We start from the raw sequence: 16,179 nt of genomic DNA, 5'->3' as shown, positions 1-16,179 counted from the left end.
GCGCGCTATCGACACTGTTGACATCACGTTTAATTGGTTGTATCCTGGCAAAGATACTTCACCAAGCACTTTAGTATGCAAGCATCTGGTTGCAGAAATGGCCGAAATCTGATAAGAAAAGAACAGTCTTATTTTAGATTAATAGTATCTTATCTAATCGAAGAAACAAATTTCCAGGAGATTCCAACCTCCATTACTATAAACTAGGTCTCCAAGTTCTCAAAGTGCAATTACAGATCCTTGCGCTCATGATGCACTGGCTCCGAGGTCTCAATAACAGCCTGCTTCTCACTATCGTGGTAGTTGACCTGTGCGACGTTCGCATCATCGCCATCAAAGATTCTTGCGATCTCCTCGAGGGTAGGTCCCTTGGTTTCAACGTAGAAGAAGAAGACAAAGACGAGCTCGACAGCGATCCAAACCTATTTCTCTGTTAGTCTTTGAAACATTGGAATGAAGTGATGAAGTGGGCCTTACAGTATAGAAGCACCAGAAGTTCCAGTTGTTGGGAAGGTTCTCGAGAGCGATGGGGTTGGTCTGGTTGCCGATGGTGAGGGCAACCTGGATGAAGAAGTTCATGATCATGAGACCTCGGGCACGGAGTCTGAAGGGGCAGATTTCCAGAGCATAGGCTACAATCAGACCAGACCAGGCGATGGAGTAACAGACGTCGAAGAGCCAGATAAGAGCAATCTGGGGGTATCCGAGACGCTTAATCTCTGTCTCACCAGTGGCTTCAAAGCGTGCGGCAACGATTGTCCAGGCCAAGAAGAACAACAGCATACCTAGAGAACCAATGTTAGCTACGCGGCTCCTTGAGAACGGTTATGAAAGGGGAGTCTACTTACCAACAGTGGCAGTAAGGAAGAGTGGGCGACGACCGAAGCGATCGATTCCCAATGAGCATCCAATAGCAACGAAAAGCTTGAGCATGTTCTCTCCAGCGTTCAATCCAGTCTTCTGAGCTTGATCCTTAATTCCAGCGCCCTCGTAAATAATGTTGGAGTAGTTGCTGATCAAGGCATTACCAGAGTATTGCGAGATAATACCCAAAGAGATCAAGAGCATAAGACGGTAACGGTTGCCCTTAGTTCGAATGAAGTCAAGGTAGCTACCGGTCTTCTGGGCTTGGTATTCGAGAGCAAGGGTATCCTTGATCTCAGTGTATTCGAACTGCACCGTCGCATTGTTGGAATCGCCGTTGGCGTGGTATTTCGCGAGGATGGTGAGGGCTTCCTCATGGCGCTCGTTAGCCATGAGCCAACGAGGGGATTCGGGAATCCACCAGATAAAGGTGATCTGGATGAGGGATGGGACGGCCTGGATGAGGGTGATGGTTCGCCATGACCAATCGCTGTTGATGTTGATCGTACCGAGACCGATGAAAGCGCAGACTAAAAAAAAAAATATATCAGTAGGTGCCAAAGTCGAATTCTCACATGTTTACTTACGCGTGGCTCCCAAGTTCCAGAGACAGTTGTAAATGGCGGAGACGATGGCACGGTGCTGAGGATGGCAAATCTCGGTGAGGAGGACAGGGCAGGACAGCTGAGCCAGGGAGTTTCCGAAACCGACAAGGAATCGACCGCCAAGGTACACTATCAAGTTGGTTAGTCAATGCCTGAAACATTCAATTGGAAACTTACTGCCGTAGCCGTTGGTAAATGCCGACAAGAAAGCGCCAAGGATCATGATAAGACATCCCACGACAATGGGAATCTTTCGGCCAAAGTGATCGGCCATATAGGGACTATGCCAAGCAACTATTATTAGTTTTCGCCAAGTATGTAGGTCGCCAAGACAGGAAAAACGTACGCGAAGGGGAAACTGGCGATACTGCCAATTTGGTAGATAGAATTGAGGATTCCGAGCTTGGAGCCTGTGGGGTGACCAAAGTAATCCTGCCAGTCATCCATGGCCTGGGAAGTGTTCAACATGGAGCTGGAAACTCTCAATTAGCTTCAGCCATTCGTTTTTCGAAACCATGATAGCTTACCCATCATATCCGGTCGTAGCTGAACAGACACAAAGAATTGCGGCGTAAAAGTACAGCACGCGCATTCCAGGGTCAGCCCACCATTTGACCTTGGCGAGCTGAGGCGCCTCAGCCTGAGCGACGGCGAGGTCTTGTTTGGTAACAGATGAACCGACAGCGAAAGGCATCGTGGAGTACCTTGTCGATTTCGACTATACAGTGACAGGGAGTTGCTGCGATTGAGTCCAATTCGGATAAGTCGCAATGCAATGCAAAAAGACCAAGACCGCCAAGATGGAGTGCCAAGCAGAAGATTTAAATATGATCTGCTAAGGGTCTATATTAACCTATTAACCGAGGCTCCCTGTATTTACCCCCGACAAATAAAGGTATATAGGCTAAAAGTCCTAGCCTGTTACTTTCCACCACTCCGGGTGATTTCCCTATTTCCCCATGGGGGCGGGGGGTATCTCCACTCTCGCTGCTCATTCCAGTAGAGGTAAAGTGAGAATTGTAAGATTTGACGGCCCGGACAGCCGAAACCATCTTCCTCGTGGTACAATTAGCCGAAGACACGTTCAAATGAGTCGACAGTCGAATGCCGGGTGGGTAAGCAACTCATGCAGCTTCGTCCAGACACATGGATTTCTTCCAAAAACGGTTCATTGTTCGAGTAGTTGTATGAAGAACCCTCAGAGACATCACGAGGATTACCAATGAGGGTATCCAACGGCACTAATCAAGCCTAGTTTAGTTCCAACAGAAGGTTCTTAGTGATACCCGTAAAATAACAGCCTCAATTAAGCTCGATTTTACCCAGAGCTAACGTAATACCCTTCTTATTACCTCTTCAATTTGCCTAAGAAGCCATTCCCGTCTAACTCACCTAACCCAGTGGCACAAACGGCACGCCACCCGAGGATCTTACGGTAACAATAGCCACGAGGCCACGGAGCTGAGGTTGATCGTTGCGACGAGCCAAGACATTGCTAAACTCTCGGCAAGTATCTGCCGAATGGGCCATCCATTTACCATAGAAACCCATCAAGTCCAAAAGGCCCGATGGTTCTGTCAAACTGTAAGCTGCAAGCCACAAGAGACCTGGGTAACATCAAGCTAAATCTGACTCTACTCAGATCATCTGCTCTCTGTTTAGCAAATGGCAAATGGCGGAGAGTCGGCCAGAAACTACCGGGGCTGGAGCCTCAGCCTGTATGTGCTAGCTCCATGTCAAAAATTCATGGGGCGATTTTTCACGAGTTTCCACAGTCTGTCGGAACCAATGATAATGTCTGTTGTTCATCAGACCATTTCTATTAATATTGCTGTTGGCGAAAAGGAACACATGAGCGATGTTACGATCGATGAAACCAGACTGAATGGCACGGTGCCATTCCAATGCGACAGAACATACAGTCAGCCCGACGCTTACGCGAAACGCGGTACAATATGTATATGGCTATTGCATAATGTTACCATTACTAGCCACAATGCCATTAATCTTGCCAGGAGGCTGGGAGACCATGCTCCAGGGTAATTAAGAAAGCCACTCGAGTTTCTGTCGGTAGTCTTCCAAATCGTGAACAGGAATTGGAGAAAACGTTCCAATTTATTAAAGGGATACATTCTAGTGCTGTATTTTCATTATTCCAGTTCTCTTAAAGCAATAAAACGCACCACCAGATGATAATTGACGGCCTGGAACATAATACACTACATGTGATCTGACACTCCACATGGCAGGATGTTCCCCAACGTGATGCTACCCACCTGTTGTTGTATTAACCACAAGGTAAGCTATCAAAGTCTTAGCCTGGGTTAAATTGTCGGTTATTACTACTTTTGTACTCTCCCATGGTCCCATCAACATCGCACACGTGCCTAGTGGGTGTTTCTGTCCTCATTCTTCCGTTGCCTCGAAGTCTTACTCACCCTCCATTCTTCTTTTTTCCAACCTCACACACATCTTATTCTAATCGCTGGATAAGTCTGCAATCCTTCAATTCAGTTCCACCGACGCATTTAACCCAGTAATCATACATCGTCCTGTCCTCAGACACCCACAAGAATTCTCCGTTACCACCAACCTATGAGACAGCAACACAGGACAAACTATGCCTGGTTTTATTGGAATCCCAGTATACAACTTGCATCAAACACAGACTGCTTAATTAAACTCGTTCCGTTCCCATAAGTTGGCAATGCCTCTTTTTGACAAGAATCGGTCGACAGTTCAGCGCCATGATAACACGTCCTCCAGGGCACACTAGACAAGTCATCAATACTGGAGGCAATGGCATCTTCAATTCATTTCTCTTGGTCGCTTTCGCATTTCATACCAGCCTCAAATGATCGCCGCAGATATGGTCTTCTATCAGAACTCAGTGCCAAGTCCAGGAATTCTTTACGCCCCTGTCAGTTATGCAAACACATAATCGTCGAAATTGCTGAGATCTAAATGCTCATCTGGTAACTAAGCAACAAGAGACCGTAAGAAGAGGCTGGTTCATTCCTTTTGTCTTTTGTCGTTGGTGGGTATTATCTTATTCCAGATGCCCTCTACGTCTGACCAAAAGAAGCATCGAATGATTGCAGAAGACTCAAATTTGACCAGTAAGGACAATCGGCCCCCCTCAGGGTTGGCAATCAGACGGATATGACACGTGGAGTTGACATTAGCTCGCCGATTTGCTCCTTGAATCTTGTCAACTGGCAGCTTCTGCCTCGCAATTATGTAGCAAACTTCCGCAATGGCTTTTTCCGTGAGACAATCCGACTTCTATGACATGCTCTATTCCTTCACCGACACTCGGTCATGACGTTGATGATAGCGTGGCTTACACAAACAATGAAACGAGGTGAATCCGATATCTGAGAAACCGGAGCATGGTCTCCGCCGATCTGACATCTCAACGTATTGCGATCTAAGTCTAACCAGTTATAGGCCTAGGTCTGCTAATGGCATGCGGAGATGGCACTAGGTCTGCGACGATCGATGGTACCTGAGCGTTAATTTTCAGGGCCGTTCAAGGCTGGGAAATTAACAAAAGCAAAAGTCAATGACCACTGTAACCGCATCATATCCGTCGACAATAAGAACCAACACCACGATCGATTCGATTCATGACGTCGAGATGTTGATTTTCGAGTGAGACAAGAGCAGATCTGTTGATTGCCCGTTGCAGTCTTTGTGCTCACGCGTACCGCGACTTGAATCGTGACGTCAATGAATTTATGCAATCAGCAATCACGTATGAGAGTTGATGAGCAGAATTGTGTACAAAAGGACGTCTTTTTCGCTGATAGTTGTGATTCTAACTCATCATCTCACTCACATTCTCATCAATCCACTACTACTACTACAGCAACTATCAACTTCAAATCACCTTCCACAACTTCCAAACATCATCATGTCTGACTACAAGCCCACTGGTACGATACCCTCGCAATTCCTCCATCAATCACTCTTTACTAACACCTATGCCAGAGCACGACGGTCTCCGCAAGGATGGCCAGCCCGACGGCCGCGTCGGCACCGGCGAGTTCGCTCACGGCAAGGTTGACCCCCATGAGGCTGGTGCTCAGGGAGGCAAGACCTCTGACAGCGGCAGCAGCGGAGGACTCGAGAGCACCAGTGACGACAGTGGTGACTACAAGCCCACTGAGCACGATGGTCTTCGCAAGGATGGAAAGCCTGATGGACGTGTTAAGGGCAACTAGACACACATGTCTTGACGAAGCGTTTAACGAAGCGTTATATGCCTAGCATTGAATGAGAATTGTTAACAACCGAACTCGATCTAAAAATGTGAAATCTGTACTCTTAAATGTCTCGTAATGGCATCGCTTTCTAATCTTTATAAGTTATGTAATGTAACGTCTTGGAGTTGACGGTTGTACCTACAGACACAGGCGCAGTGCGATCTCCACATGGCTTATCCAATATCGCTCAAGCCTCAGTGAATGTGTATAACAGAATCCAGAAACGATTCCAAAGGGGGCCTTAAATTCAACCTAGGAATACAATCCTCATACGCCGCATCACAATTCAAGGTACCCTGTCTACCTGCAGGATGACCTATATAAAGGCTTACATTCCTCTAGGTGTACACACTCAGCCTGAACCTGATAGATCTCTAAGTTACTCTCAGCAACTTAGTGCTTCACTTCAATCAAATTCAATTAGTCTTACTCATCGTCTTAAGCTGAGAAATCTACAGTATCCACATAGCCTATACCTTGGGCACCGATACAACCAAACCCTATCATAAAATACAAGTTCCCAGAGTCAATTTGGTCTTGCGTGTAAGTGCATGTTGTAGAAACATACGTCCAATCGTCTGTCTTTGCAGTGATATCAAAAATCCCAGGTTCCGCCCAATTGTTATTTTGGTATGAGCATATCAGCAAAGCATAAGGGCAGTACAGGTTTGCGTTAACCCAAGCAGACATGGTATACGTAACACCAGCAGTGATGGAACCCCGGAGCGGCTGCCTAATATAGTCTTGTACGATTCCCTGTCCTTTGTTGATGCGAGCAGAATTGGGTCCATCATGTTTGACGTCAGTGTCGATGGATACAGTATCCTCGCCGATGTAGAGTTCCCAGGGCGCAAGAGATGAAGATTCATCGTCGAACCCAGTATTGCTGATGAAGGGTATGGTCGACGGTGCTGCCGATGTAGTCGACACGGCGGTAACGGTAGCAGCTTCAGTCGTGGCGATCTCGGACGTTATGCCTTCGGTGATCGACAGGGCGGTGGTGGATGTTTCCTCGGGGCGCAGAGATGTCTCTATGCTTATAGACTTCGTGATGATGACGCTTGACTCTTCATATGAGAGGTAAGTGGAGGAGGTTGCGACGGTAGTTGTTTCGGCGGAGCTGAATCCAGTTGTGGAGCCGATTGTAGTCGAGATATCACTCGTGATGAAGCCTTCGGTGATCCTGGAGTCAGGCTTACATGGGCCAGCTTGGGAGACAGCCGCCAAATAAGCTGTTATAAAAGCGACAATATATGTCTGTGGAACCACCCTGAGCGAGTACATTGAATGAATGAGGGTGAGTGCGTGATAAATAGAAATAGACCAAGACGGTATGTAAGTAGAAACTGGCAAGAATTGAAAACAAAAGGCTCAGTCGCTTCAAAAAGGGGTCTATTGAGTCTTGTTGTTTTTTCTTCGATCTTGGTGCACGCTAACCTCAGTTGTGGAATCAATAGTATATACTATATTAAGTGTAGCGTGATGGTCGACTCAACTTAGACCTAAGATTTCAGTCTGGATGCATGCTGGCCTCAGTTGTAAAATTGACGGTATACACTATATCTGGCTTAGTGAAATTACAAGCTCAACTTAATCTCTTAGCGTGCTGCACGAGCCAAGTCATTCTCTACCTCTTCCATGACATCCCACGCGTAGAAAAAGTCTCTGATCGGCTTCGTGTAGTTCATAGCCTCTGGAGGGAAAATTCCTTCTCCCCAAATGTCCTCAGCTTGCTTCCGCAGTACACTAGATATCCCAGGTTGAGCATCCGACAGAAGCTGTGTGACATGGATCCGGCGCTTCAAAATGCCATTATATAAGCCTAGACGCTCCGGAACTTGTTCTGGGTTTTCCACGTCTTTGAAGAGAACTCCTAATGCTGCTGCTTCCTCAATCGCAAGAACTGCACCTTGGGCTGTGCTTTTTGTTAGTAATGTGATGCTCTGAGAAAGATTTAACGTACCATGCGTTGGTTGGATGGGATGTGCAGCATCGCCAATTATAACCGCCCTCTGCCGAGTATACGTGTCAAGAGGCTCCCTCCGAAATAACTTGTGAACAGAAACACTTGTCGACAAACCAAACAACTTAGCTACCAGTGGATTATAACCCCCTACCATGGATATGATATCTTGCACGTTGGTACCAGTGTTCCAGTCGAGTGCATGCTCGTTCTCCGCCTTTGTCTTGTGTCGAAACGCAACGTTGAGCATTTTCCCATCTCGGCATGGATAGGTAACAAGGAATGTTCCGGTTGATAAATCAAAGGGGACCCAGAATCCTGGATCTTGGTCTTTAAATATGGCTGCGAGGTCTGGGTATTTGTTTACTTCGGAGAAGGGAATCAGACAGCGGTAGAAAGAGGAGCCGATATCTTCAAGAGGTACGTCTTTTTGCGTAATCTCGTTGATGAGCTTAGTCTTGGAACAAGATTAGTTGGCTGAACCTGGAATGTCCTAGGTATACTTACTCGAACTCCGTCGGCCACTACAACGACGTCTTTCTCAAAAGTTTCCCCGTTATCCAAAAATATCGTTCCGCCCTCACAATCAAGGCTGGTAACAGAACGACCATTGTTGATGATAACCGGCGAACCCGGATATAACTCATCAGTCGATGACGCCATTTCCTTCAGTTCAGTATGAAGGTCCACACGATGAAAGAACATGAAGGGCGCGCCATAATCATCTTCAACCTGACTGAAGTTTTCGACGATCGCATCTTTAAGTGTGTTCGGATCTACCATACGCATTTGCTTACTCTGTACACCCTGAGCTGTTTTGGGATCAAAACCAAAACGACGAATGACGCGCATTCCATTTGGAGTGATGGTGATAGCAGCACCTATCTCATCCTTGAAGTTGGATCTCTCGAATATCTACACGATATCAGGTGAGCTCAATCGTTGGATGTTTCTTATACTGACCTCAACTTGGGCTCCCGTTCGTCGAAGTGCAATGGCGGCACTGAGCCCACCGATGCCTGCACCAATGATTCCAACCTTCAAAGTCATTGCTAAGTTAATGGTAAGTCGAGCGTTGCTGACGGATTTTGGCAGTGGCACAGTGTCTTATTAAAAAGTTGCTACGCCTTACAGATCAGCAGCGTAAGCCCTGCCTACGGAAGGCTAATGCCGGGATTGGGCGCTTAGATATCAATTCAAATCGTATGTTGATCGTCAATGACGCAATTTGTAATACGCCGCATGCTCTATACGCCCACTATCCGCTAGCTGGCATTAGTGAGATGCAAGGGCTTACTACTGATTCTTCGCCTGTTCCGTCCTAATTGTCCAAAACCTTTCCTACTCCATCATGAAGTCGGAGAAAAGAGGGGTTAATCCTTGTTTCTTACTCAGTCTTATTAGCAGATACATTTCGAAAATCGAGAGTAAGCCGGGCTTGCATTAGCTTTTTCATTGACGAATAAGAAATGGTTCTCAGCTGTCAGCGTAATATCTGCTTCCGCGGTGATTGGTTTATCAATCCATTGGGAGAAACATGCATACGCAATAGCTCGTTACAGCCTCAAATTATTGTGAAGTAAACATGCTTGGCGAGGCGGTAGCTTGGAATATAAATTGGACAGAAGCCACCTCTAGTGTACTCTACTTGTTCCCTCCACAGAAACCCTATTCACGATGACTGTGACAACGTCTCTGTTTTCGGAGCTGAAAGCTCACCTCGCGGACACCAAAACCAAGACTTATGCACCTGATGCACCAGACTTTAAGCAAATTGAGCAATGTTTTGTTGAGAAACCTGTCCAAACTCTTGGTGTGGTCAGACCTCAGAACGGGGATGAAGTCGCATCAGTGGTCCGTTTCTGTTTAGAACGTAACGTCGAGTTTACTATACGTGGAGGAGGCCATGATTGCGCTAGTCGAACATTGGTCGATGGGGCACTGGTTGTAGACATGCGAGATATCAAACACGTCGTCGTGGCTCAAGACCAGAAAAGCGCAAGAGTTGGTGGGGGTATTCTCAGTGGTGACTTGGCCAAGGCTTTGGGCAAGGATAAGTTGGCGGCGCCCACGTAAGTGCTATGGCCCAAACTTCCTGGAACCTTAATGCTTATATCATTTAAGCGGCACAGTTGCAAGTGTAGGATACACCGGATGGGCGACTCTTGGTGGCTATGGCCCCTTGACATCGCATTATGGTCTCGGCGTTGACCAGATCATCGGGGCCAAGATCGTAAACGCTCATGGAGAATACGAGGATGCGAACGAAGAACTGCTTGTTGGTATCCGAGGCGGTGGCGGATCACTCGGCATAATCGTTGAACTGTCCGTCAAAGTTTATCCCATTGACAAGGTGAGTATCGTAACCCTCATGCCAGCCTCTCGCTTACCTCGGAAGATTCTCTCATCTACTATCGTCTACGACTCAACCGACCTATCCGCCGCTCTTGCCTCCTACACCCAACACTATGAAAGACTCCTCGAGTCAGAACAGCTCCCCGTGTACCTTCAGCTCCAGCCCATGATTGCCCAAATGCCAGGCCAGCCTGCAGGTCTGATGATCATCGCGACTTGGCACGGCGAAGACAAAGACGAAGGCCGCTCTTGGATCAAAAACATCGCCGGAGCAGCGACCTGCATTATGGAAAACACGCAGGAGATCTCACTCGCGGAAATGCTTGAGAATAATGAAAAGCTCGTAACGTGGCCATCTTACGGTCGAGTCTATACCCTTAACGTTAAGAGAATGACAGAGGATGCCGTTAAAATTGTTGGAAAGCATTGTATCAATGCTCCAGGCGGAAGTCTCATCTTCTCGTATCATACACTGCTCTCAGGACAAGAGCCAGAACAGAAGTCTGTTTTTGGAACACGGGCACGCCATCATATGCTTGAGATCTACGCTATTCTTGTAGACAAGGGTATCGCAGAAGAGCGGGTTCAGTGGGCTGCCGAGGTCAAGGCTAATCTTCAGGCAGAAGACGCTGATAATATTCTGGAGGGTTCGTACATCTCTCTCGGGTCTCATGAAGATGTTGATGTCAAAAAGATATATGGGAAACATTATGATACGCTGGCGGCGTTAAAGAGGAAGTATGATCCTGGAAATGTATTCAAGCATAGCGTACCGAGACTCGTGCTTGCTGGGGAGGAGAACGAGATCGTTGAAGCTTGAGTCCAGCGAGGCATATTGGGTTGTGTCTCTCCTCTCATTCACTACATTTGATACTTGTTGTCGACATGTACTGTGGAACTAGCAGCGATCAAGGATTATCGTGGAGTGATGTAACATACGCCCACCAATAAGCAAGAACACTTAGGCGTTGTAGAAGCGGGGGGATGCATGATTATACTGAGGTAATTATAGGCTCTCAGCCATACAACCCATTAAACATCTCATAAATGGAAAACAAAAACACTCAAGACCTGAACGATGGCAAACGCACCTGATGTCTTCTATGAAACTCCAGGCTGGGTGACCAGTTGCGAAACTTGCAAGGCTGTATGGCAACGACTGACGAGTGGCGATACATTTAAGCACACAATCAACCTTGGAAGTTACAAGGATGCACTCCCTGCACAATGTCCTCATTTCAAACCGATAGTGGAAGCACTCTACGAATACAGTAAAGACGAAAACGGAAATGCTATGTCCAGAGAGGTTCGGATCGAATTCGGTACCCAAGGATACACTATCGATCTTGATGAGACTGTCGATCATTGTGGATACCGCTGGACTCTTGCTCTAGTTGAGGAAGATTCTGCCCCTCATCATCCTGGTATTGCCCGAATACTGAACCCCGAGTGGGCGGATCTGTCTGTTTTGAATACATGGAAGGACAATTGCCTATCGACTCATGGCGCTTTGTGTCACAATCCCCTCAGGATATGGCATACACGACCTGCTTGGCTAATTGATGTTAAACTAAAATGCCTCGTTCCAGGGAACGTTCAGAGGAACTACGTTGCCCTAAGTTACACTTATGGAAATCATATAGGTCGTCCAGTTGATGCCAGCGTTCTCGCCATGCTTCAAGAACCAGATGCTCTAGAAAGCCCTACCCTCTCAGGATATGTTTCCCCCATTATACGAAACGCCATTTTCTTGACCGCGGCCATTGGGGAAAGCTATCTCTGGGCAGATGCAATATGTATTACCTACGAAGATCGAGAATCAACTGCTCAGCAACTGACATTAATGGGTGCCATCTACGCCAACGCAACCGTCACGATCATAGCAGCTGATGGTGATTCCCTCACCGGCCTGGCAGGTATCAAGGGTCTCTCAGCTGCACGGCAACTCAAACAGGGCATCATTCCGTTTGGTGACCAAAATCTGCTGAGAAAAGACAACTTTGGGCTGGAAGCTGAATATTGGCTACCTTACTACGAAAGAGGCTGGGTATACCAGGAAATGAGGATGTCCGCTCGAAAGATAGTCTTTCACGGTCAGCAGCTACACTGGATGTGTCAATGTGCTGTCTGGCATGAAGAATCGGCACAGAAACGCCAAATTGAAAAGGGCCCATACAGTCTGGTAACAATAGACTCATCCATGAGGATTCTCTTTTCTGGGTTCTTTGACTGGTCTATATTCAGCCTGCTTGTATCACGGTACAACGACATGACATTTCGATACGATGAGGATGCTCTCCCTGCAATATCAGGATTCTTTTCTGTTCTCAGTCGACGCTTTAAAGGTGGCTTCTTGTACGGAATACCAGAAATGATGTTTGAGCGTGGACTTGGTTGGAAACCGTGGCTTGACTCCATAAACCTTGAAAGACGCATTCAATCATCCAGGCCTCAGGAAATCCAGCTCAAACCTTCTGGTCTTCCTTCCTGGTCATGGATAGGGTGGAGCGGCAGTGTGGATCCAGGATATAATGAAGCAACATTGCTGGCAAGAGGTTATGATGAACTAGAAGAAACAACGCCCATCACTGAATGGTACACTAGCCACTCGCCAACAGATCCGCCTCAGCTGCGGCGAAGGATAAGGTCAACATGGTATGAGGACCGGAACAGCTACAAGGACTTTACCAAGCCGCTACTGCCAGGATGGACACGCCACAGAGCTCCAGACAAGTCAACGTGGAATGACGGGCCTCATTTGTTCCCAGATGGATGCAATGAATACGTTTTTAGACATGAGGATATGCCAGTTGATGAGTCGGATGTGGAGGAAGGACAGGCATGGTATTATCCTTTTCCTGTTATTGAGGTGACTGAATCAACATTGCCCGATATGCCTGAGCAGACAGATTATCTGTTTTGTGAGACGAAGAAGGCTCAACTACAGGGGATTCAAAAAAGGGGAGAACGGAAAGATGCCTTGCTCTATAATAACCAGGAACAGGAGGTTGGGTTCCTCAATTTAGTCAACGATGACTACGTGGCTCGCTTCCCTAAGACAAGGACTGATGGAGAGGGAGGTCTTCAGGTAGATCTGGTGGCTGTATGTAAAGTTAGGACATACGGCAGGACTCAGGATGAAGTCACCGAGATCTGGGACAAGACGTTAACCACGAAGGATACGTATCTGGTTTTATGGGTGGAGTGGATAGGTGGGATTGCATATCGTCTTGCTAGTGGACATGTACAGGTCGACAAGTGGGATGAGTTGGATTTGGAATCTATCTCTTTGATTCTAGGATAGTGTGGATAGAGTACTTTGCATTTCTTATAATGTTGGGGCAGAATTTCACTGCAAGGTCACGGGCTTTAAGGCAGATTTATATGTGCATGAATTTCCATTGAGAATGAATGACTTCATTTCGGCTTCGTAGTAAGAATTTACAATCAGAATCAACTATATACAAGTGAATGAGGGTCATAGGTAAAACACCATATACCACCCATGTGCAAAAGCAAAGACCGGTGGCCACACTCATGATCCACACGAGTGTAAGCCGCCAGAAGAAAGGTAAGTCAACCCGTGCTCACAAAGCACTGCTCATGACAAGAGCCCAGCGATTTATCGCTTGAGGGTCAAAACACCAGGGCGGTATGGCCAGCTGTCGTAGTCGGGAGCTGTGGCACTGGGGTTGCGGCCCTGGTACAGCAGCTTCAGGTTGCAAGGGTCGACGGGGAAGGTCTCATCGTTGTCGGTACGGACAAGCTCACCGTGGCTGATGTCGTTGGTCCAGGTAGCTCCAGAGTTGGCCTTGCCGGCGAAGGGGTTGGACTCGCTGGCAGCGTTGGGAGTCCACTGGCCATCGAGGGTGTTGGCAGTGAAAGAACGGAAATAGCGGCCGTTCTTGCCCTTGGCCTCAACAAGCATGAGGTACTTGTTCAGTCCCTTGAGGGAGTAGACCTGGACGGCCTCGAAGAGGTTATCCTCGGTGTCGCTCATGATGATCTGAGAGTTGGCGCCGAAGCTACCAGGGAAGTTGCCTTTGGGCATGCTGGAACGGTAGATCCTGCCGTTGTCTCCAGCGAAAAACAGGTACATGTTCTTGCTGTCACCGATGACAGTCTGGTCGATAGGGCCAAACGGAGCATTGGCGATTTCGCCAGTGAAGAGAGCCTGGGGCTGCGACCAGCCATTGGCGTTAGTGGGGTTGTTGGAAGTTCGGTAAGAGAACTTGTGAGGACCCCACTGGTGAGCCAAGATCCAGATACCCTTGGGCTTGAAGTAGAAGAGGGTAGGAGCAACAGCGGTGCCACTAGTCATCTCAGTCTGAGTAGCAGAGCCGAGCTGGCTGAGGTCGGAGACGGGGCTGAAGCCAACGGACTTCCAGGAGGTGCTGAAGGCAGTGGCGTAGACGAGCTGCTGACCGTTGTAGGGAGCAACAGTGAAGTCCTTCAAGTTCTTGAAGGGGGACTTGGGCTGAGCAACAGGACCGCTTGATGTCCATTTGTAGCTGGTGGGTAGGGCACACTGGGCTGAGACATCGCCAACAGCGGCGAGCAATAGCAGAGTGCTGGCGAGGATGTCGTTGTTGAGGAACTTCATCTTGAAGGTGTTGGAGCTGATGAGGAAAGAAAATCCAAGACTTTTGGCGGACGATCACTAGATTATATATATGTAAATCCTCAGACCCATCTCAAAGTATAACCCTTCATCTCCATTGGTTTGCCCCTTCCATCAACGACCTCACTTGGATATTGGAGGAGAAACTAGGTCTCCACTGAATACAACCCCATGTTTTGTCCTTTTTGCCGTGCTCTACTAGTGTAGTATCGTACTTAGACCAGGGACGGGTGTTCCTTGGTCTAGATCATAGCAAAATATCCAAACAAGGATGGCATTGCTCACATCCTGCTTTCTTCCCTTTGCAGGACCACGGAGGCGGATCCGAGCTTGCGATATGAGGCTAGCGTCATCGGGTCACTGAGTTGATCAAATACCTCGATGTTACGCTAATTTCGGCCGGACAGACAAGTATCCCTGTTAGACAGTGACTTTGACTCCCACGGGTAGTATTGACGGGAAGACTCTTATTCAATGATCAACGTTGAATCGTTACAAGATATCTTGATAGTATTCAAAGATATTGGAGTTGTAAGTCGAATCAGTCCTGGATCGTGTGTAGACGTCACCAAGCAGTGGAAATGTTTCTCGCTTCGATAAACAAACATGCCAAGCCTGAATCATAGACAGTTTCATCTTGGCTGTGTCCCGTTTCAGCCTCCACTCTTTTCGGTCCATCTCTTCTGGCTCGCTCAACGGAAGAAAATACGAGAGTCAAAGCCATGATCAGCTCACAGCCTGACCACCACATGACTATCTTCTCAGGCTATTTGACATTATTGAGCTTGGGCGCACCAATGGTCGTCTCTGTTACACGTAGCTCAACTGAATCATAGACATACAAATATCCAAAAATCAAACAGATTGGCGCGCCTGTAAAAGCAACATGCGCCGTGTCAGCGATATACAGATTGTCTAACCCGTCCTAGTCCACCCGGAAATGGAAAACAAATCGCCTCCTTATCTCCAAGTAGGCAATAAAGGCGGCGCAATTGCCGTCGGTACTGCAATTGGGAAGCCTACAGCCTCTCAAGCACCCCAGATTCGAAGCTGCAGTACCTTTGAACCGTCCCCCGGAAAGTGAGGCCTCATTAGGCTAAAGATGGAGCAGAGCGATTGGTTGAGTCGCTCAGCCCGTGCTTTGTCAGTTGTTACGGGACTTTACAATCTTGTTTTGGGAATAGTCAAGTCTCGATTGTTTCAAAAGACGGCATTATTCCGCCTATCAGAGAGACGACTTATATGATTATGGGGGCTTTTATCCAGATCGATACAAGCGGGCGAATTAGAGAAATTAAAACAGATCGGATTATACCAGTTCCAGAAGGCAAACAAAGAAGGCGAGTTCAGATGAATTGTTTTAATTGCCAAGTGTTTTGCCTGCCAAGAAGAGGGGTCATGAGTGAAGTCATGAAATTGACTGTTTACAGTAGTTTTGACATGTATGGCGGTGTAGTCTGTGTACTTTGTAATTATCCAAGCGGTCTAACAGTAAAAAAAGGT

The 16,179-nt window shown here is 47.4% G+C and overlaps 7 protein-coding genes across 7 annotated transcripts; 3 read left to right on the top strand and 4 right to left on the bottom strand.

Moving 5' to 3' along the window:
- Positions 1-107: 107 nt before the first annotated feature.
- On the bottom strand, positions 108-2,266 carry EDB82DRAFT_507039 (general substrate transporter). Its single transcript, XM_025727729.2, has 7 exons — positions 1,997-2,266; positions 1,816-1,941; positions 1,647-1,750; positions 1,452-1,598; positions 849-1,394; positions 478-785; positions 108-422 (listed from the first exon to the last, which is right to left on the bottom strand). Exons 1-7 carry the CDS (start codon positions 2,161-2,163, stop codon positions 231-233), a joined length of 1,590 nt encoding a protein of 529 aa, XP_025582167.1. The 5' UTR covers positions 2,164-2,266; the 3' UTR covers positions 108-230.
- A 3,119-nt stretch (positions 2,267-5,385) lies between these two features.
- Positions 5,386-5,695, top strand: EDB82DRAFT_527167 (uncharacterized protein; the record flags this gene model as incomplete). The annotated part of the gene is made up of 2 exons (XM_025727727.1): positions 5,386-5,407; positions 5,463-5,695. The coding sequence occupies 2 exons, from the start codon at positions 5,386-5,388 to the stop codon at positions 5,693-5,695; spliced, it is 255 nt and encodes an 84-aa protein (XP_025582165.1).
- Positions 5,696-6,175: 480 nt separating this feature from the next.
- On the bottom strand, positions 6,176-7,152 carry EDB82DRAFT_558677 (uncharacterized protein; the record flags this gene model as incomplete). The annotated part of the gene is made up of 1 exon (XM_065609710.1): positions 6,176-7,152. Exon 1 carries the CDS (start codon positions 7,019-7,021, stop codon positions 6,176-6,178), a length of 846 nt encoding a protein of 281 aa, XP_065464020.1. The 5' UTR covers positions 7,022-7,152.
- Positions 7,153-7,181: 29 nt separating this feature from the next.
- Positions 7,182-9,020, bottom strand: EDB82DRAFT_538835 (uncharacterized protein). Its single transcript, XM_065609310.1, has 4 exons — positions 8,664-9,020; positions 8,208-8,615; positions 7,701-8,157; positions 7,182-7,652 (listed from the first exon to the last, which is right to left on the bottom strand). Exons 1-4 carry the CDS (start codon positions 8,748-8,750, stop codon positions 7,336-7,338), a joined length of 1,269 nt encoding a protein of 422 aa, XP_065464019.1. The 5' UTR covers positions 8,751-9,020; the 3' UTR covers positions 7,182-7,335.
- A 273-nt stretch (positions 9,021-9,293) lies between these two features.
- On the top strand, positions 9,294-11,081 carry EDB82DRAFT_507030 (uncharacterized protein). Its single transcript, XM_065608775.1, has 3 exons — positions 9,294-9,772; positions 9,825-10,053; positions 10,099-11,081. The coding sequence occupies exons 1-3, from the start codon at positions 9,378-9,380 to the stop codon at positions 10,873-10,875; spliced, it is 1,401 nt and encodes a 466-aa protein (XP_065464018.1). The 5' UTR covers positions 9,294-9,377; the 3' UTR covers positions 10,876-11,081.
- Positions 11,082-11,133: 52 nt separating this feature from the next.
- On the top strand, positions 11,134-13,489 carry EDB82DRAFT_568042 (uncharacterized protein; the record flags this gene model as incomplete). The annotated part of the gene is made up of 2 exons (XM_065609859.1): positions 11,134-11,980; positions 12,098-13,489. 2 exons carry the CDS (start codon positions 11,134-11,136, stop codon positions 13,357-13,359), a joined length of 2,109 nt encoding a protein of 702 aa, XP_065464017.1. The 3' UTR covers positions 13,360-13,489.
- Positions 13,490-13,656: 167 nt separating this feature from the next.
- On the bottom strand, positions 13,657-15,768 carry EDB82DRAFT_558671 (glycosyl hydrolase family 62-domain-containing protein; the record flags this gene model as incomplete). Its single annotated transcript, XM_025727724.2, has 4 exons — positions 13,657-14,674; positions 14,804-14,871; positions 15,452-15,591; positions 15,714-15,768. The coding sequence occupies 4 exons, from the start codon at positions 15,766-15,768 to the stop codon at positions 13,678-13,680; spliced, it is 1,260 nt and encodes a 419-aa protein (XP_025582162.2). The 3' UTR covers positions 13,657-13,677.
- Positions 15,769-16,179: the final 411 nt, after the last annotated feature.

The sequence above is a fragment of the Fusarium venenatum genome (genome assembly GCF_020744135.1).
Source record: "Fusarium venenatum strain MPI-CAGE-CH-0201 chromosome Unknown EDB82scaffold_3, whole genome shotgun sequence".
NCBI lineage: Eukaryota > Fungi > Ascomycota > Sordariomycetes > Hypocreales > Nectriaceae > Fusarium > Fusarium venenatum.
This window is presented reverse-complemented; position numbering and strand designations above follow the sequence as displayed.